Source organism: Populus euphratica, unplaced genomic scaffold (assembly GCF_000495115.2).
Source record: "Populus euphratica unplaced genomic scaffold, PopEup_1.0 scaffold334.1, whole genome shotgun sequence".
Classification (NCBI taxonomy): Eukaryota; Viridiplantae; Streptophyta; class Magnoliopsida; order Malpighiales; family Salicaceae; genus Populus; species Populus euphratica.
In genome coordinates, this window is record NW_011500223.1 from 241,058 (window position 1) to 255,126 (window position 14,069).

Below are 14,069 nucleotides of genomic sequence, written 5' to 3' on the forward strand. Positions count from 1 at the left end.
CTTCTTCGTTTCTGTCTCAGCCCGGGAGCTCTGCTTTGGCGACGTTTCCTTCTCTCTGAACAATGCTGAGGTTGAAGTAGATGATTGTTTTCCTCCTTTTGTAAAGAAAAAAAATTCTTTCGTTTCTTTTTCTTTGGTTGGATCGGGTGAATCAATCACCAGATCTTCCTTGTGTTTCTTTTTTCTTGTTTTTCCTCTTCCTCTCTCTTGTGTGTGTTTTCTCGTTCTGTCTCTCTCTGTGTTGTTCTTATTTCTGTGTTTTTGTCTGTTTTTTTTTTCGTTTTCCTCTTCTCTCTGTGTTCCCTCTCTTTTTATCGTCTGTTAATTCTTCTGTACCCCCTCCTGTGTCGTTCTTTCTCTGGCTTTTATAAAGCTAGAGAACGTGGATAATGATCTTGGGAGTCACGTCCGTCCATGCGCGCTTGAGGAAAAACTGGGGAGTTTGTAATGCATCTTGTGGGACATGACCCTTGATTTGGAGCAGCTTCTGGACTGGCCTTCCCTGGATGGGGAAGAAGGTGATGAATTGTAGTCTCATGAAACGACGCCGTTGTTTCTTGACTGATATGGCTAATTTCAACTTGCCCCCTGAAGTTCTGACATTTAGCAAGTGGGACCTTATTCAAGGAATTGTTTAATTTTACCCCTGGATTTCGGCGTCATTTACAAAACAGTCATTGGTTTCCAAAGTAATCAAATCAGTCCTTAAAAGACTCTTCAACTTTTAATTCTTTCAAAATTACCCCTGAAAAAATCAATTAATCCCCCTATAGATCACTGCCTAGTTATTTTGGGCCTTGTACTTTAATTCCTTGCAAACAATTTTTTTTAAAAAAAAATTAAAGGCATCATTTCATACTAATTCGAGTAACCCTCATAAGTAAATTAATTAATTAATTAACTTTTAGATTTATTGTTTAATGATTATAAATTTGAGTCAGGGTTACTAGATTCATATATAATTCTTAATTTCCAAAATTATAAAATTATAAAATTATTTAATAAACAGCCAAGCTGGCCTGAAAGAAAGAAAGAGAGGGAGACTTCTAATCCGAGTATATAGCCGCAGTGAATATGACTTCTCCTTTAGTATTTTTTATTTTTTATTTATAGCTCTTTTACATTGGAAATGGAATAATAACGAGTAAAGAAAAGCCACACATGACATGATTCATGAACGAGGCTCCTCCATCAAGATATCTTCTCCTAGTTCTTGCAATCTAAACCTTTAGCTGAGATTTTGGTCTCATCCCTTTGTCTTGTCTCTTGTCTCTTCTCCATTCAGGGTGAGTTAACTTCTTGCTTTCCTTTTCATTCTACTCCTATGAGTCCTTTTCTTTTCGGTTGGTGGTTCCTTCTCTTCCCCATTACACCTCCTCCTACTCTATCCCTATGCATTGTTGTGGCACTCAACTTCTCTGTAGTTTTCATGTGATTTTTGCCTTAACTGTAAAACTCTCTGTCGATGCCGATTGGCTTTGATGGCTATGCTTTTCTTTTTTCAACTTTTGTTCTTTTCTTTCTCTTCTTCAGTTGTCTAGTGTAGGATAGGCATTTCATTGCCTAGATCTGGCTGGCTGGCTTCGATGCTTATTTTTCTAGTAAAAGAAACTTTTTGTTTGCTCTTAATTATGCCGGCTCAAAATCAAGTATGTTAACAAATCGTATTCTTCTTCTGTTATAATTGCACCCATCACTTGTTTTGGTTTGCCAAATCCTTTTATATATATATATATATATCTTCTGGGTTATTTCTTGCTCAACCAGCCTCAAGTATTTTGAATTTTGTTCTTGGGGGTTGAGAGCATTTTGCAAGTAGATGATGAAGTTGGAATGGAAACAATCCTTTACTGACACACATAGTGGATTCCACGTCCCTTTTATTTCTTGACACACTCTATGCAAGCACCGAACATCTTTTTTTTTTTTTTCTCCTCCTTGACTACAGCAACATTCATTTTTATATGTCTGATTTGAATAATTCATATTGTATCATTTTAATTTGGGTTCTACATATGTGTTTATATCAATCCGTGTCATGACCCGAATTTTGGATTCATGACCGGCACATAGACAAGGTTCCCCTCCAAGATTTCATACCTATGTGAACCCCAACTTACATACAAACTTATCTTTTAATAAGTCAATCAGAGTTCAACATAGCAGTAACAACAAACTAATTTCATAATATAACTTAATTGTCTTAATACAAGAGTTTTGGAGCACTGACTAGACATAAAGAAAGGCACAAATTACAATCAAAAGAGCAGGTTCTGAAGATCTAACAAAAATGACCTGCTATCAAGCTATACGCTTGAAAAGGATAAATAATGAGAGAGTGAGTTCAACAACTCAGTGAGTAGATAACGTTCAATATACACACACGAGGTAATACAACAATGAGAAATATATATATACAAGTATGGCTCTAGGTTCTTATAGAAAAGTTTATCAAACAGGCCATAACAAGAATATCATATGGTAAAACTCGTCAGAAAATCAAAATGCAATGAGCATGAGGCTCCATACTGTGGGATGATCACTCTATACAGGTTGGTGACTCCCCCGACCAACTAGGGTTCAGATACGATATGCACAAAGACTAACACTATCCTGTTGGCATAGGTATTCTGACTGACATACTATAGGTTCATAATCATAATCAAACGGACATATTCATATTTCAAAGCTCAACTCATGACGTCAATCAAATAAGGAGCTATCAATTCAGAAGTCAATTCAAAATACATATTGGTTCATATTAAGAATTTGGATTTAACAAATGATCATGTTTATCATAACAAGGATAATAGTCAACATATATATTATCAAGAAGCATGATCCAATTCATATTAACAAATCAAATATTAACAAATCAAATATTTATAATATTTCTCATGCATATGGAAGATTATCCACTCACCTGACTCGAAGCAAACAAAAGTCAAAAGCAGACACCGGAGAAAATCCTACTAACGTCCCGCCGGTAGAATATCAAGATTATTTGAATATAAAGGAAACATATTAAATAATGACTCAAAAGAACATATAGCCTATTTAATACACTTAATTAAGGGTCTATTCCATAACCCTATATGTTTTTAGACTAAACTAGTTATTTTCCTAAAAACCCAAAAATTAACGGTTTTTCCGAAATCTAATCCATAATAAAACAAATAACAAAATTGGTAATAATTCACTAAATAACCCTAAATTATTCATCAAACCAATCTGAAAAGGCTAACATCACAGCTAGGGACTAATATGGAATTTATCACATTTTTAGGGCCAAATTGTAATTTTCATCTAATTGGAGGACCAAACTAAACATATCATAAATTCATGACTATAGTGGAATTATGCCCATAATTCATCCTCATTTCTGTCCATAACCTCTAATTATGCTCCAGGGACCATTCTGGAATTTTTTTAAAATTTTAGGGTCAAATTGTAATTTTTGTCAAATGGAGGACCAAACTAAAATTTATCATAAATCCATGAATATACTGAAATTCTGACCATAATTAATCCTCAAATCTGTCCAGAATATCTCATTATACTCCAGGGACCATTCTGGAATTTTACCAAATTTTTAGGGTCAAATGGTAATTTTTATCAAATTGGAGGAGGACTAAATTGAAAGTTTTAAAATTTCATAACTATTCAGTAATTCTGCCCATAATTCATATTTTATTCTGTTCAGAATCTCAGAATATGCTCCAGGAACCATTCTGTAATTTTCCAAAGTTTGGGGACTAAACTGTAATTTTTTAAAATTGAGGGACCAAAATGAATTTTCGTCATCTTCAACCTCCAACCCAGAATTTCAACAGAAACTCACTGTTCTTTCCTTATTTCTAACATAATTTCACCATTCAAACAAAATTCATAACTCAAAATCATCATTTTCATTTACAATCTCTCAAATTCAACTTAACAATCAATTAACCACAACAATCAATTCCTAACATTCAATTTAATTTATCAATTAAACCCACAACATAAATGTTATAACCCTAACATTTATCAAAACCAAAATTAAAACTTAATTAACACATATTTATACATAATCTTACTTTTTTACTTATTTTCTCCAACTCCTTTTTATTCCCTTTTTAATTTCTCTTTTTTTTTCTTATTTTTTTTTCCCTTCTCTTTCCTACTGATTCTCTCTTAAATTTCAGATTTTTTTTTTGTTTTTTTTATTTATATTTATCAAGTTTTATTAAATTATTACACTACCCCTTATTTATTTATACCTGCACTTTAAGCAACTTTATTGTATTTTCCTACTTATTCATTCAAAACATCACAATCCGCCCTTTATTTTATTATCTCTGTTCGGTTGAATGTTTTAACAATCTGATTAACCCAATTCATAATTTTATTGGGTAACTTTTTTTCTTTCTTTCTTGTTCGCTTCCATCATCCTTGCAATAATTTCCTGATCTTTAACTATTTTTTGATCCTTCTTCTTGTTCTTGCACCTCCTATCCCTTGTTTTTTTCTTTAAGCTTGCTGTGTTGCCAGCCTTCAGTTTTGGTATTCGTCAATAAATATAACTGGCAGTCGATATAACAGAGGATCCAGAACTCGTTTCATTGATGTGCATATTGTTAGAACATTCATTTTATATTTTAAAATTTATACTTGTTAAAGTAATGGTTATAACTGAACATGTACAAGTAAGTTGAAGCATTGCATCATGTGAGGTTGATCTTCTGTTCTCTGCAAGGATAAACTCTCCTTTCCTTTTAGGTTGTTGGGATGGCCAGTGGAATAGATGGGATTATGCTACCATTCAGATTTTTCCAACCAAAAACAGGTCAGTCCCCACACAACACCCCCCCCCACCCCCCAGTAAGAGATAGTTTAAGCATTTTGCCCTAGATGCTTTATATTATTGAACAGTTAAATAATTTAAACTGATCTGCTACACGGGCCAATTTTTTCTTCAGCTCAATGGCAAAAAATGATTTCCCAGTTCTGGTGCATGGCTTTGCTTCAAGAACAACCATTTCATAAAAAAATAAAAAAAGTCAAAGCAGGGGGCACAAATGTCGACTCATCGAGAAATGGAACGCTTTATATCTAAGATTATCCTTCGAAAAAACCCATATAAGAAGTACAAATATTGATTAATGTCCTGTCAATATTTAAGAGGTATAAAATGCTATGCTAGCACTTTCGTGCATGAAATAAATATGATTATGGTTTACTAATTAAGGAGATCTGCACTTTTTGAATGGATTCAGGCTCTTTAGGGGGCGGGGGGCAGTGTTGAGCTAAAATTTTTCATTTTTTTAGGTGGAAGGGGGTGAAAGCATTCACGGTTCTAGTTTCCTTTGTTAGTCAGCTCTGTCCTGCTTCCTAAGCTTGGCGCCATTGATTGCATTTATCCTTGAAATTTGATAGATATTACTCTCATCACAAAGCATATAGAGGCATTTCTTTTCAGTTTTTTCTATGTTCTTTTTTTTTTTTGGTAAGTCTTGGTTGGTGGTGAACTTCTCTAACATGCCCACTGTTATTTTAGGTATGAGATATTTGTTTGTGGTGATGATGAAGTTGAGAAATTAGCTGTTGGCCTACTGGAGCAAATCTTGCCACATTTGCCAGAAGTACATAAAATTTATGCTAAAGGATCTAATGCTATCTTCAAACTACAAGTAACAGGAGAACTCAGCAATGTACCATGGTTCACAATATCAACTTTGAACAGGTTCTTGTAATTTAGACGTGCATCTTGCTTTCTGTTGATTTTTATTGCAAATGTGGGTGCTTGCTTCTCCTGTTACTGAAACACTTGTAATTTTGTCAGATTCCTGCAACTTGCTGGCTCGCCTGATTTAGTGAATACCAGCAGGATTATCGAGGGTGAGATTTCTCAATTGGAGGAAGCCAGAAAATTTCATCTTTCTTTATATGCTCAGGTCAGTTGTACCCTTTCTTTTGTGATATTATGTTGTCTACAGTGTCTTGTTAACAAAAAAATGATGTTGTCAGGGGCATCAGGATCGTTCTCAAAGTGGGGAAACAGGTAAGTTTTTTAAAGAAACATGGAAAGTAGATACTTATGTTACTCATGATTCTAGAAAGTAGAGTTTTCCGTCCAATAGTCGTAGTAATTTTCCATTACTAACAAAGGAATTCCTGAAATGAATCGGTTTAAGATGCTATATGGTTTTTATCACTTCATCTGTAGCAAAATTATAGTCATAAAGTTGTTTTAGAAGCAGTGAGTTATAAGGAAGTATAAAATGTGCGAGATATAGTCATCAACTTGATGATTTTTAAATACTCATTGACTCTGGCTGGTCACTCCACCTCCATCAAAAACAAGAGATGCTCTTTCTCATCTAAAATCGTAAACAATATGGTCTCCATGAACTAAACTTGTTTTCACAGGTGATTCCAATTCATGCCATATTTATGTTTGACAAAATATATAATGTTTGCATCATGGGAAGTTCAAGCATACAAGTCGACTTCTGTTGTCATGGCAGGAGTAGTTAGCTATTGTGCTTTATGGACATATTGGCTTAAAACAATTGGGTGCTTGTATTGAATCTGCTGAGATCTTCTGAGTTCAGTTTTTATCAAATGTGTATTGTGTATCTTTCCTTGTATGACAGATGGAAATGACTCAATTGAGACAGAACCAACACTCAAAGTAATTGCTTTTACCTTTCTGTCTTTATGAGCTCTCTCTTATTTGTAAATTGGATTACGTTATATTAAATGTTATAACAACTAAAATAGGTTGTTTGGACCTATTTAGGCTGAAGTGAAAATTGCATTATCAGATACATCAAAGTAAGTTCTTCTGATTGCTTGTTGTTTCCAATTTTCTTCCATATTGGTTGCATATCCTCTAAGCTATTAATGACTATATTTCCAGGAATGAATTGCTGCGAGCTATGGATCTGAGGCTTACAGCATTAAAAAGAGAATTGGCTACAGCCCTAAACCACGCTTTTGGTGCCATATGCTCCTGTAAAGAAATCACTTCTTTAGTAGAGTTTTGTGAATATTTTGGCGCAACAGTTCTTAAGTAAGTCACCCACAAAAACAAATTGTGCATTGGTGATCTAAATTCCTAGTTTTCAAAAAAATTATAGTTGCAGCCTCACCTTACGTATAATGTTTACTTTAGTTTTTAAATGTATGGAATATTATATTTCTGACTCTAGATTTCATCTGGTATGTATCAGGAATTCTTTATGCAAAATCTTAGAATTGAGCCAAAAGGGTGAGGCAGCTGTACTTCTAAATGATGACAAAAATTCATTAACAATTGACAAAGTAAGTAAGATGGATGAAGATACTCCAATTTCAAGACCGATATATTCAATACTACCGGTAAAATATGGTGTTTCACCAGCCAAGGCTGCCCAGGTTGAGCGACAGAGCTCAATTGATAGTGGGGAGCCTTCAGACTCTAGCGATCAAAATAAAAAATCTGCAGAAAGAGGTCGAGCTATTTCAAGATCAGCAGCACCCAGAAGGTCAGCATCCCCAATGCGGAGGGTTCAAATTGGGAGAACTGGATCACACAGGGCAGCTGCACTAACAATTAAGAGCCTCAATTTTTATCCTAACAGAGAAAGGACATCATCTCATAGAGATGAAGCTGAAATTAGTAGGGAGGATGAAGGATCAGAACAATCCAGTAAGAAACCTGAGAGTAATGTCCAAAGAATGAGTGTTCAAGATGCAATCAGTCTTTTCGAAAGAAAACAAAAGGATCAAAGCATAGATGCCCAAAAAAAGAGCTCATTGTCGAACAATTCTCTTTGTACAAATAAAGCTGTTTTAAGAAGATGGAGTTCTGGTGTCGCAGAACTTTCCAGTCTCTGCCAACAAGAACTAAGTTTTGAAGACTCTGTTCCTCTGCCTTGCAATGATATTGCAGATAAAGAAATCTCAAAGAATTTGATCCAAGAAAAATTAGAGTCTGATATTACATCAGGATGTCAAAATCCTGTTGATACTGCTGAAGCTGATGGAGAGTTGGAAAGATGGGAAGAAAAGGGACAGCATGTAGTGGATTTTGAAACAGATGCTAATGCTGCTCATGGAAAGGAAAGAAATGAAAGGACACCAGACTCGGTGGAATGGAGTCGGCAAAAGGAAGCAGAACTGAATCAGATGTTAATGAAAATGATGGAAAGCCGGCCTGTGAAAACCCAAAAGCCTAAAACTGTCAAAAACCAAAATATCCCATCTGAGCAGAGGGGTGGATTTTATGATCACTACAAGGAGAAGAGGGATAGGAAACTTCGAGGAGAGAATGCTGAAAAGAGAGCATAAAAAGAAGCGCAATTTAGAGTGATGCAGCAAATTCTTGATGGGAGGATAGCTGAAATAGCTACAGTATATGTAGAGGATGTTGGTAAGAAGCATCTGCCAAGCAGAGCACAAAAATCTATCAAGAATCCATCTCAACCTGCAAATCTCAGAAAAGACAGCCCAAAATCTTCTGTCACAAAAAAGGTTTCATCTAAAACATCGAACTTGCCTGCCAATCTAAAATCATGGCCATCAACACCACCAATCAGAGAACCATTATCATCTCCATCAAAAACTCCTTCAGGGATCTCATCTGCTGGTGCCACACTAAGAAGTCGGAAACCCCAGCCTGCAACATCACTTCCTCGATCAAATCCTAAAGTTGAAAGATCCCAGCCTCAGCACAGAAATGTGAAGGAAACAAGAACTGAAGCTGACAGGAGGTTGAAGGGAGTAAAAGAGAAGATGCAGCAAACTGTAATGAAAAGTGGAAAAAACACAAAAGTTGTTGCAGTTGCTGAAGATTGTTCTGATGTCGTTCCATTGAAGCCTAGTTTCTATAATAAGGTTACCAAAAAAAGCAGTGTAGTGCCAGTGGAAGTGAAACCGTTCCTCCGCAAGGGATCTAGAAGTGGCCCTCCCATTGTGAAAAAGACAAGAGCTTCCCAGCTGCTGGAGTCTTCTGTAAACTGTGGGAGTAAGTCAGAAACTAGAGAGAAAGTGGCTAAAGAGAATGAGGTGGTTGTTAATGCTTCTGTCCAGATTAGCGAGCATGAAGATCAGGATGATGTGCCAGCGAGTCATTTTGATGGTGCTACGGAGTTGGAAACTGTGGAAAATGGCCATCAGAATTCTGGTGAGATGGAGAACTTCAATGAGCTTGTCGCTGATGCAGATGATAGCTTCAAATATATGGTTCAATCTTTGGCAAATTTCCAGTTCCATGAAGATTCAGTTATCTCCCCTAGTGCATGAGTGGAAATAGAAGAGCAACAGAATCTGCCTTGCACGAATGATGATGACACAACTCAACATAGCTCTCCAGTCCTTGTTGCACCTGTAGGATTGCCACGTCAAGGTGTTCGTCATTCTCTTTCACAGATGCTGCAAAAAGACAATAAAAGTGAACCTGATATTGTCGAGTGGGGAAATGCTGAAAATCCTCCTGCAGTGGTGTATCAAAAAGAGGCTCCCAAAGGGTTGAAGAGGCTTTTGAAATTTGCTCGGAAGAGTAAAGGAGATGCAAATATGACAGGTTGGTCTAGCCCATATGTTTTTTCTGAAGGAGAAGATGATGGTGAGGAATCCAAAGCTATCAATAAGAGAAACACCGACAATCTACAGAGAAAGGCAGCCCTTCATTCGAAAAACCATGGGAAGCAACAGAGTTCTTTCTTCGAAGGATATGACAGAAATGTGAAGGCTCACGAACTTCCATTGGGTACTTTTGCTTCCTGGCTTTAGCCATTCTTTAATTTTGTTTTTTTTTCCTCAATAAAAGCTGGATATTTAGAAGTGATCTTTTCTTTCCTCCCCTTGCATGCTTAATTTACCGGCAATAAAAAAAAACCCAAAATGCTACATATAACATGCATCGACTATTCTGGTTGCAGCTCAATCAAACATAAGCAAATTCAATGCCCAGAGTTCGCATCAGTTGCATAAGGGTCATTTCTCAACTGCAGCCTCTACAACTAAAGGTTGTTATTCATGTTCTCTGTGCTGTGTTCTTTATTGGCTTTTCCTCCTTGCATGTACGCTGGAGTAATTTATAGTCTTCTCTTATTGGCTTTTCCTCCTTGCATGTACGCTGGAGTAATTTATAGTCTTCTCTTATTGGCTTTTCCTCCTTGCATGTACGCTGGAGTAATTTATAGTCTTCTCTTTGTCTCTCTCCTCACTTCTTTAGTGGTGAATTTAAGTAGACTTTGACTTCCTCTAATATTCTTGTCTCAGCAACAAGGTCATTCTTCTCTCTTTCAGCGTTTAGGGGCAGCAAACCAAATGAGACCAAGTTCCATTGATATTGGGATGAATGCAAAATATCAGTCATCTGTTTCCTCCTAGAATCCACATACAAGGCTACGCTTGGCTTCTGGGAAAAATTTCCTTCATCTTCATTCACAGTTCCTCTATGGTTCTGCACGCATTTCAGAGGGTTGGACCATCCTTGTGTTTCCGCATATTACAATGACCAAGGGTATTGCATATCGAGCAGATGTCTAGGATCAGTATTAGTATTCTGCAGAACATACGGATTCTTGCATTTTACAAACCCTGTGCCTGTGGAGGATGTTAAACGCCAAAGAATCCATTAACAACTGACCTATTTGTTTGGCTGTATTATTTTTTCACTTCATTATATTATATTGAATTTGAAGTCTTTGAGGTTCAACTTGTTATGTTTACATAATGTATGCAGATTTGTCTATGTTTCATTACATGGATGTTTTGCAGCTAATTTGCTTACATTAAGAACCAAGATAAACCAGGAGTGTCAGCAAGAATTGCGCACACACAGAGTTCGCACAACTTAAAGAATGTAGCAGGATTTTTACACGACAAGAAGCAGGATTTTATACATTTCATAGATGGGTACATTAATCAACTCTAGCCTAACCATCATAGGAAACAAGTATACTTAATTCTATACCCTATACAATCAACTTACAAAAATGTCACAACACCCGATCTTTGATGAGGAAGTGAGGGGCAGAAGTTGCACGCGCCTGTAGGATTACAATCTGACATGAAGAAAGAAGAGCAGAATTGTATTCTTTAATAAGAAATTAAGAATTGCCACGTGGAGTAGTTGGTAACAGTTGGAGAATTGGTTAACAGTTAGAAATTATTAGTAGAAGCACAGTTAAAATTGAAGGGAAATTCAATGTATAAAAGGAACGATACCAGTAACATGTAAATCAAGAAATAAAGCTAAGAAAAGTCTGCATTAGTAGTTCAATCTCTCTCTCTTCTTCTATTTCTACATCTCGATTCTTTTATCTACTTTTGTTAAGAAGAGGTCTTAATAAATTGGTCTCAGAACTTAAAAGATCCACACTATCATACTTAACAATTAAACATGGTGGAAAATAATAAAGTTAAAGTATTGGAAAAGCAAGGAAAGGAAATGGAGGAACAAATGCAATGAATGCATGAAAAACTTCAAGATCAACTGTAGAGTAAGGACATGGAGAAATTTTGCTAAATCAGAAACAGTGAGAGGAACAAAACAAAAAGAATGAGCAATTCATTCCATTGCTGGACTCAATAAATGCTACCTTACAAACCATAGTGAACAATCAAGAAGGTGAGGGTGAAGGAAGAAACACTCCATTCCCTTATGCGAGGAATAATTCAATATCTGACGAGATCCTACCACATCCAATAGTTCATACAAGAATGAAGGAGGTGAATTTTTATGAAGGTCGAAAGCTGAGATATAATGTGGCTCTACTAAGAATGAATTTATTCATAAAATTAAAAAATTGATGCATTATTTCAAGAGCAGAAGTGTTGAAATAATAAATAATTTAATAAGACCAAGATCGAACTATATGAAAGTGAACTATATAAATTACAAATAATATATATATTTAATAAAACATAGAGTTTATGAGAATTTTATGAGATATTGATATAAGAATTAAATAAGGATAAAACAATTGTCAAGGTTAGAGGATCCACTAATGGTATTTCAAATAAGTATAGTATAAACTCATTTTATTACTCAACTGAAAACCACATACAAAGGATGTTCCAATCGGATTATAAATTGTTAACATGATTATATTAGTTATCTTATTCAAATAATGTTAATACTTGTATGTTGTCAGGTATTCATTATGCTAACTTATATTAACAACAAATTAAGTTCCTTTCATAGCATAAGTGTCGGTTAAACCATACAGTAGGCTATAAAAGGGTCAAATATTTATTATATCAAGGGTTATATAATATAAATCTAGATTAATCATTTAACAAGCAAAGTATTAAGAGTGAATAAGATAACAAATACAAAACATGTTAGTATCAAACATTAAAGTCTATGTTGAGTTTACACTATACTTATTCATATACCATTAGTGTAACTTTTTTCATATTGACATAATAAACTTAACTAAACATAATGAAAGAAAGAAATATAAATAAGATACAAGTTAACTAAGTAAATGAAAAGAAATAAAAGGCATAAACAAGAGATTAATATAACATAAAATAAAACTTGAATATTACAAAATACAAAGAAAGAGAGTAAAAGCATGATCTTGATCTAAACAACCAAGATGTCTAAATGTATATTAAATTCAAAACTATTGATTTGATAACTAATTATTGAGTGGGTGGCCATCTTTTGACTTAGTGATTACCATTATCTTTTTATCTAAACAAAACATCATTATTAACGTCAAAATTTGAATAGATAGTCTTCATGAAAGTTCTGGGAATTTGTCTTAGCTGCCTAACAAAGTAAGAATGAGCTCATTTGGACTCCTAGAACTCGAGATAAGGGTTGAATAATGAATAATGTATGGGTTGCAGGACTTTGACTTCTCTATTGTTGCAATAATTTGAACTTGAAAACAACCGTTTGAATCTTAAACTTTTCATGAAAGTTTTAAACCTATATCTTAACTTTCCATCCATATAAACCAAACTTAAATCCATGTTCTATAGCTCCAATTATGATCCAATAACCAAATGATGTTCTAGTTTGAATTGAACCATGACATGACCAAAAGATTGATGTCTTCTTTCAAGTGTAGGAGTTGTGAAGTAATAAATAACTTGGCAAGACCAGGATCGAATAACAGGGAGGTTAATTGTATAAATTGTAAATAACAACAATACAATAATAATAACAACAACAATAATAATAATAGAAGAAGAAAAAGAAGACGAAGAAGTTGATGAGAACTTTGAAATGGAAGATCAATGTAAGAATTAAACAATGATAACAACAAATGTCAAGGTTGGAGAATCCAATAATGGTATTTCAAACAAGTATAGTATAAACTCTTATTACTCAAATGGAAACCACACACAAAGAAGATTCCAATTAAATTATAAATTGTTAAGATCACTTCATTAATTATCTTATTCAAATAATGTTAATACTTGTAAATATTGTCAGACATTCATGATTATAACTTATGTTAACAACAAATCAAGTTCCTTTCATAGTACAAGTGTCAGTTACATCATATAATTAGGCTATGAAAGTGCTAAATATTTGTTATACTAAGTGTTATACAACATAAATCTAGATTAACCATTTAATAAACAAAGTATTAAGAGTGAACAAGATAACAAATACAAAACATGTTAGTATCAAACATTAAAGTCCATATTAAGATTACATTATACTTATTCTTACACCATTAGTTTAACTTTTTCACCTTGACATAATAAACTTAGCTAAACATAATAAAAGAGAGAAACATAAATAAATAGGATAAGAACATAAATAAGATAAAAGTTAACTAAGTAAAATAAATGAAATAAAAGGCATAAACAAGATATTAATGAAAGTAAAACTTAAGCATTACAAAAACACAAAAAGAGAAAATTAGAGCATGATCTTGATCTAGAAACCAAGATACCTAAATGCATGACAAATACCTCCTTTTATAGGCCAAAATTAGGAACTATTGATTTGTTGACTACCTGTTGAGTCGATGACCAACTCTTGAATCGGTGACAATCCTTATCTTCTTATCTAAATAAAACATCATTAATAACATCATAATTTGAACCAGACTTCCACATGAAAGTTC

At 34.4% G+C, this 14,069-nt stretch overlaps 1 protein-coding gene across 5 annotated transcripts; it reads left to right on the forward strand.

The window, feature by feature from the left end:
• The first annotated feature begins 1,132 nt into the window (after positions 1–1,132).
• Positions 1,133–10,684, forward strand: LOC105112333 (uncharacterized). 5 transcript variants are annotated; one of them, XM_011008009.1, is made up of 11 exons: positions 1,133–1,286; positions 4,759–4,825; positions 5,537–5,722; positions 5,822–5,933; positions 6,007–6,040; positions 6,636–6,673; positions 6,782–6,816; positions 6,902–7,054; positions 7,215–9,733; positions 9,906–9,992; positions 10,249–10,684. In XM_011008009.1, exons 8-9 carry the CDS (start codon positions 6,921–6,923, stop codon positions 8,311–8,313), a joined length of 1,233 nt encoding a protein of 410 aa, XP_011006311.1. In that variant the 5' UTR covers positions 1,133–1,286; positions 4,759–4,825; positions 5,537–5,722; positions 5,822–5,933; positions 6,007–6,040; positions 6,636–6,673; positions 6,782–6,816; positions 6,902–6,920; the 3' UTR covers positions 8,314–9,733; positions 9,906–9,992; positions 10,249–10,684. The 5 variants fall into 5 exon arrangements, with proteins under 5 accessions (XP_011006311.1, XP_011006314.1, XP_011006312.1 ...); XM_011008012.1 differs by having other exon boundaries at positions 10,276–10,684; XM_011008010.1 differs by lacking the exon at positions 1,133–1,286 and adding an exon at positions 1,328–1,905.
• The last annotated feature ends 3,385 nt before the right edge of the window (positions 10,685–14,069 follow it).

Coding starts and splice junctions, on each gene's coding strand:
- LOC105112333 (XM_011008009.1), top strand. CDS start 6,921: ATGGATCTGAGGCTTACAGCATTAAAAAGAGAATTGGCTACAGCCCTA. Junction 7,055..7,214: donor TTTGGCGCAACAGTTCTTAA/GTAAGTCACCCA, acceptor GGTATGTATCAG/GAATTCTTTATGCAAAATCT.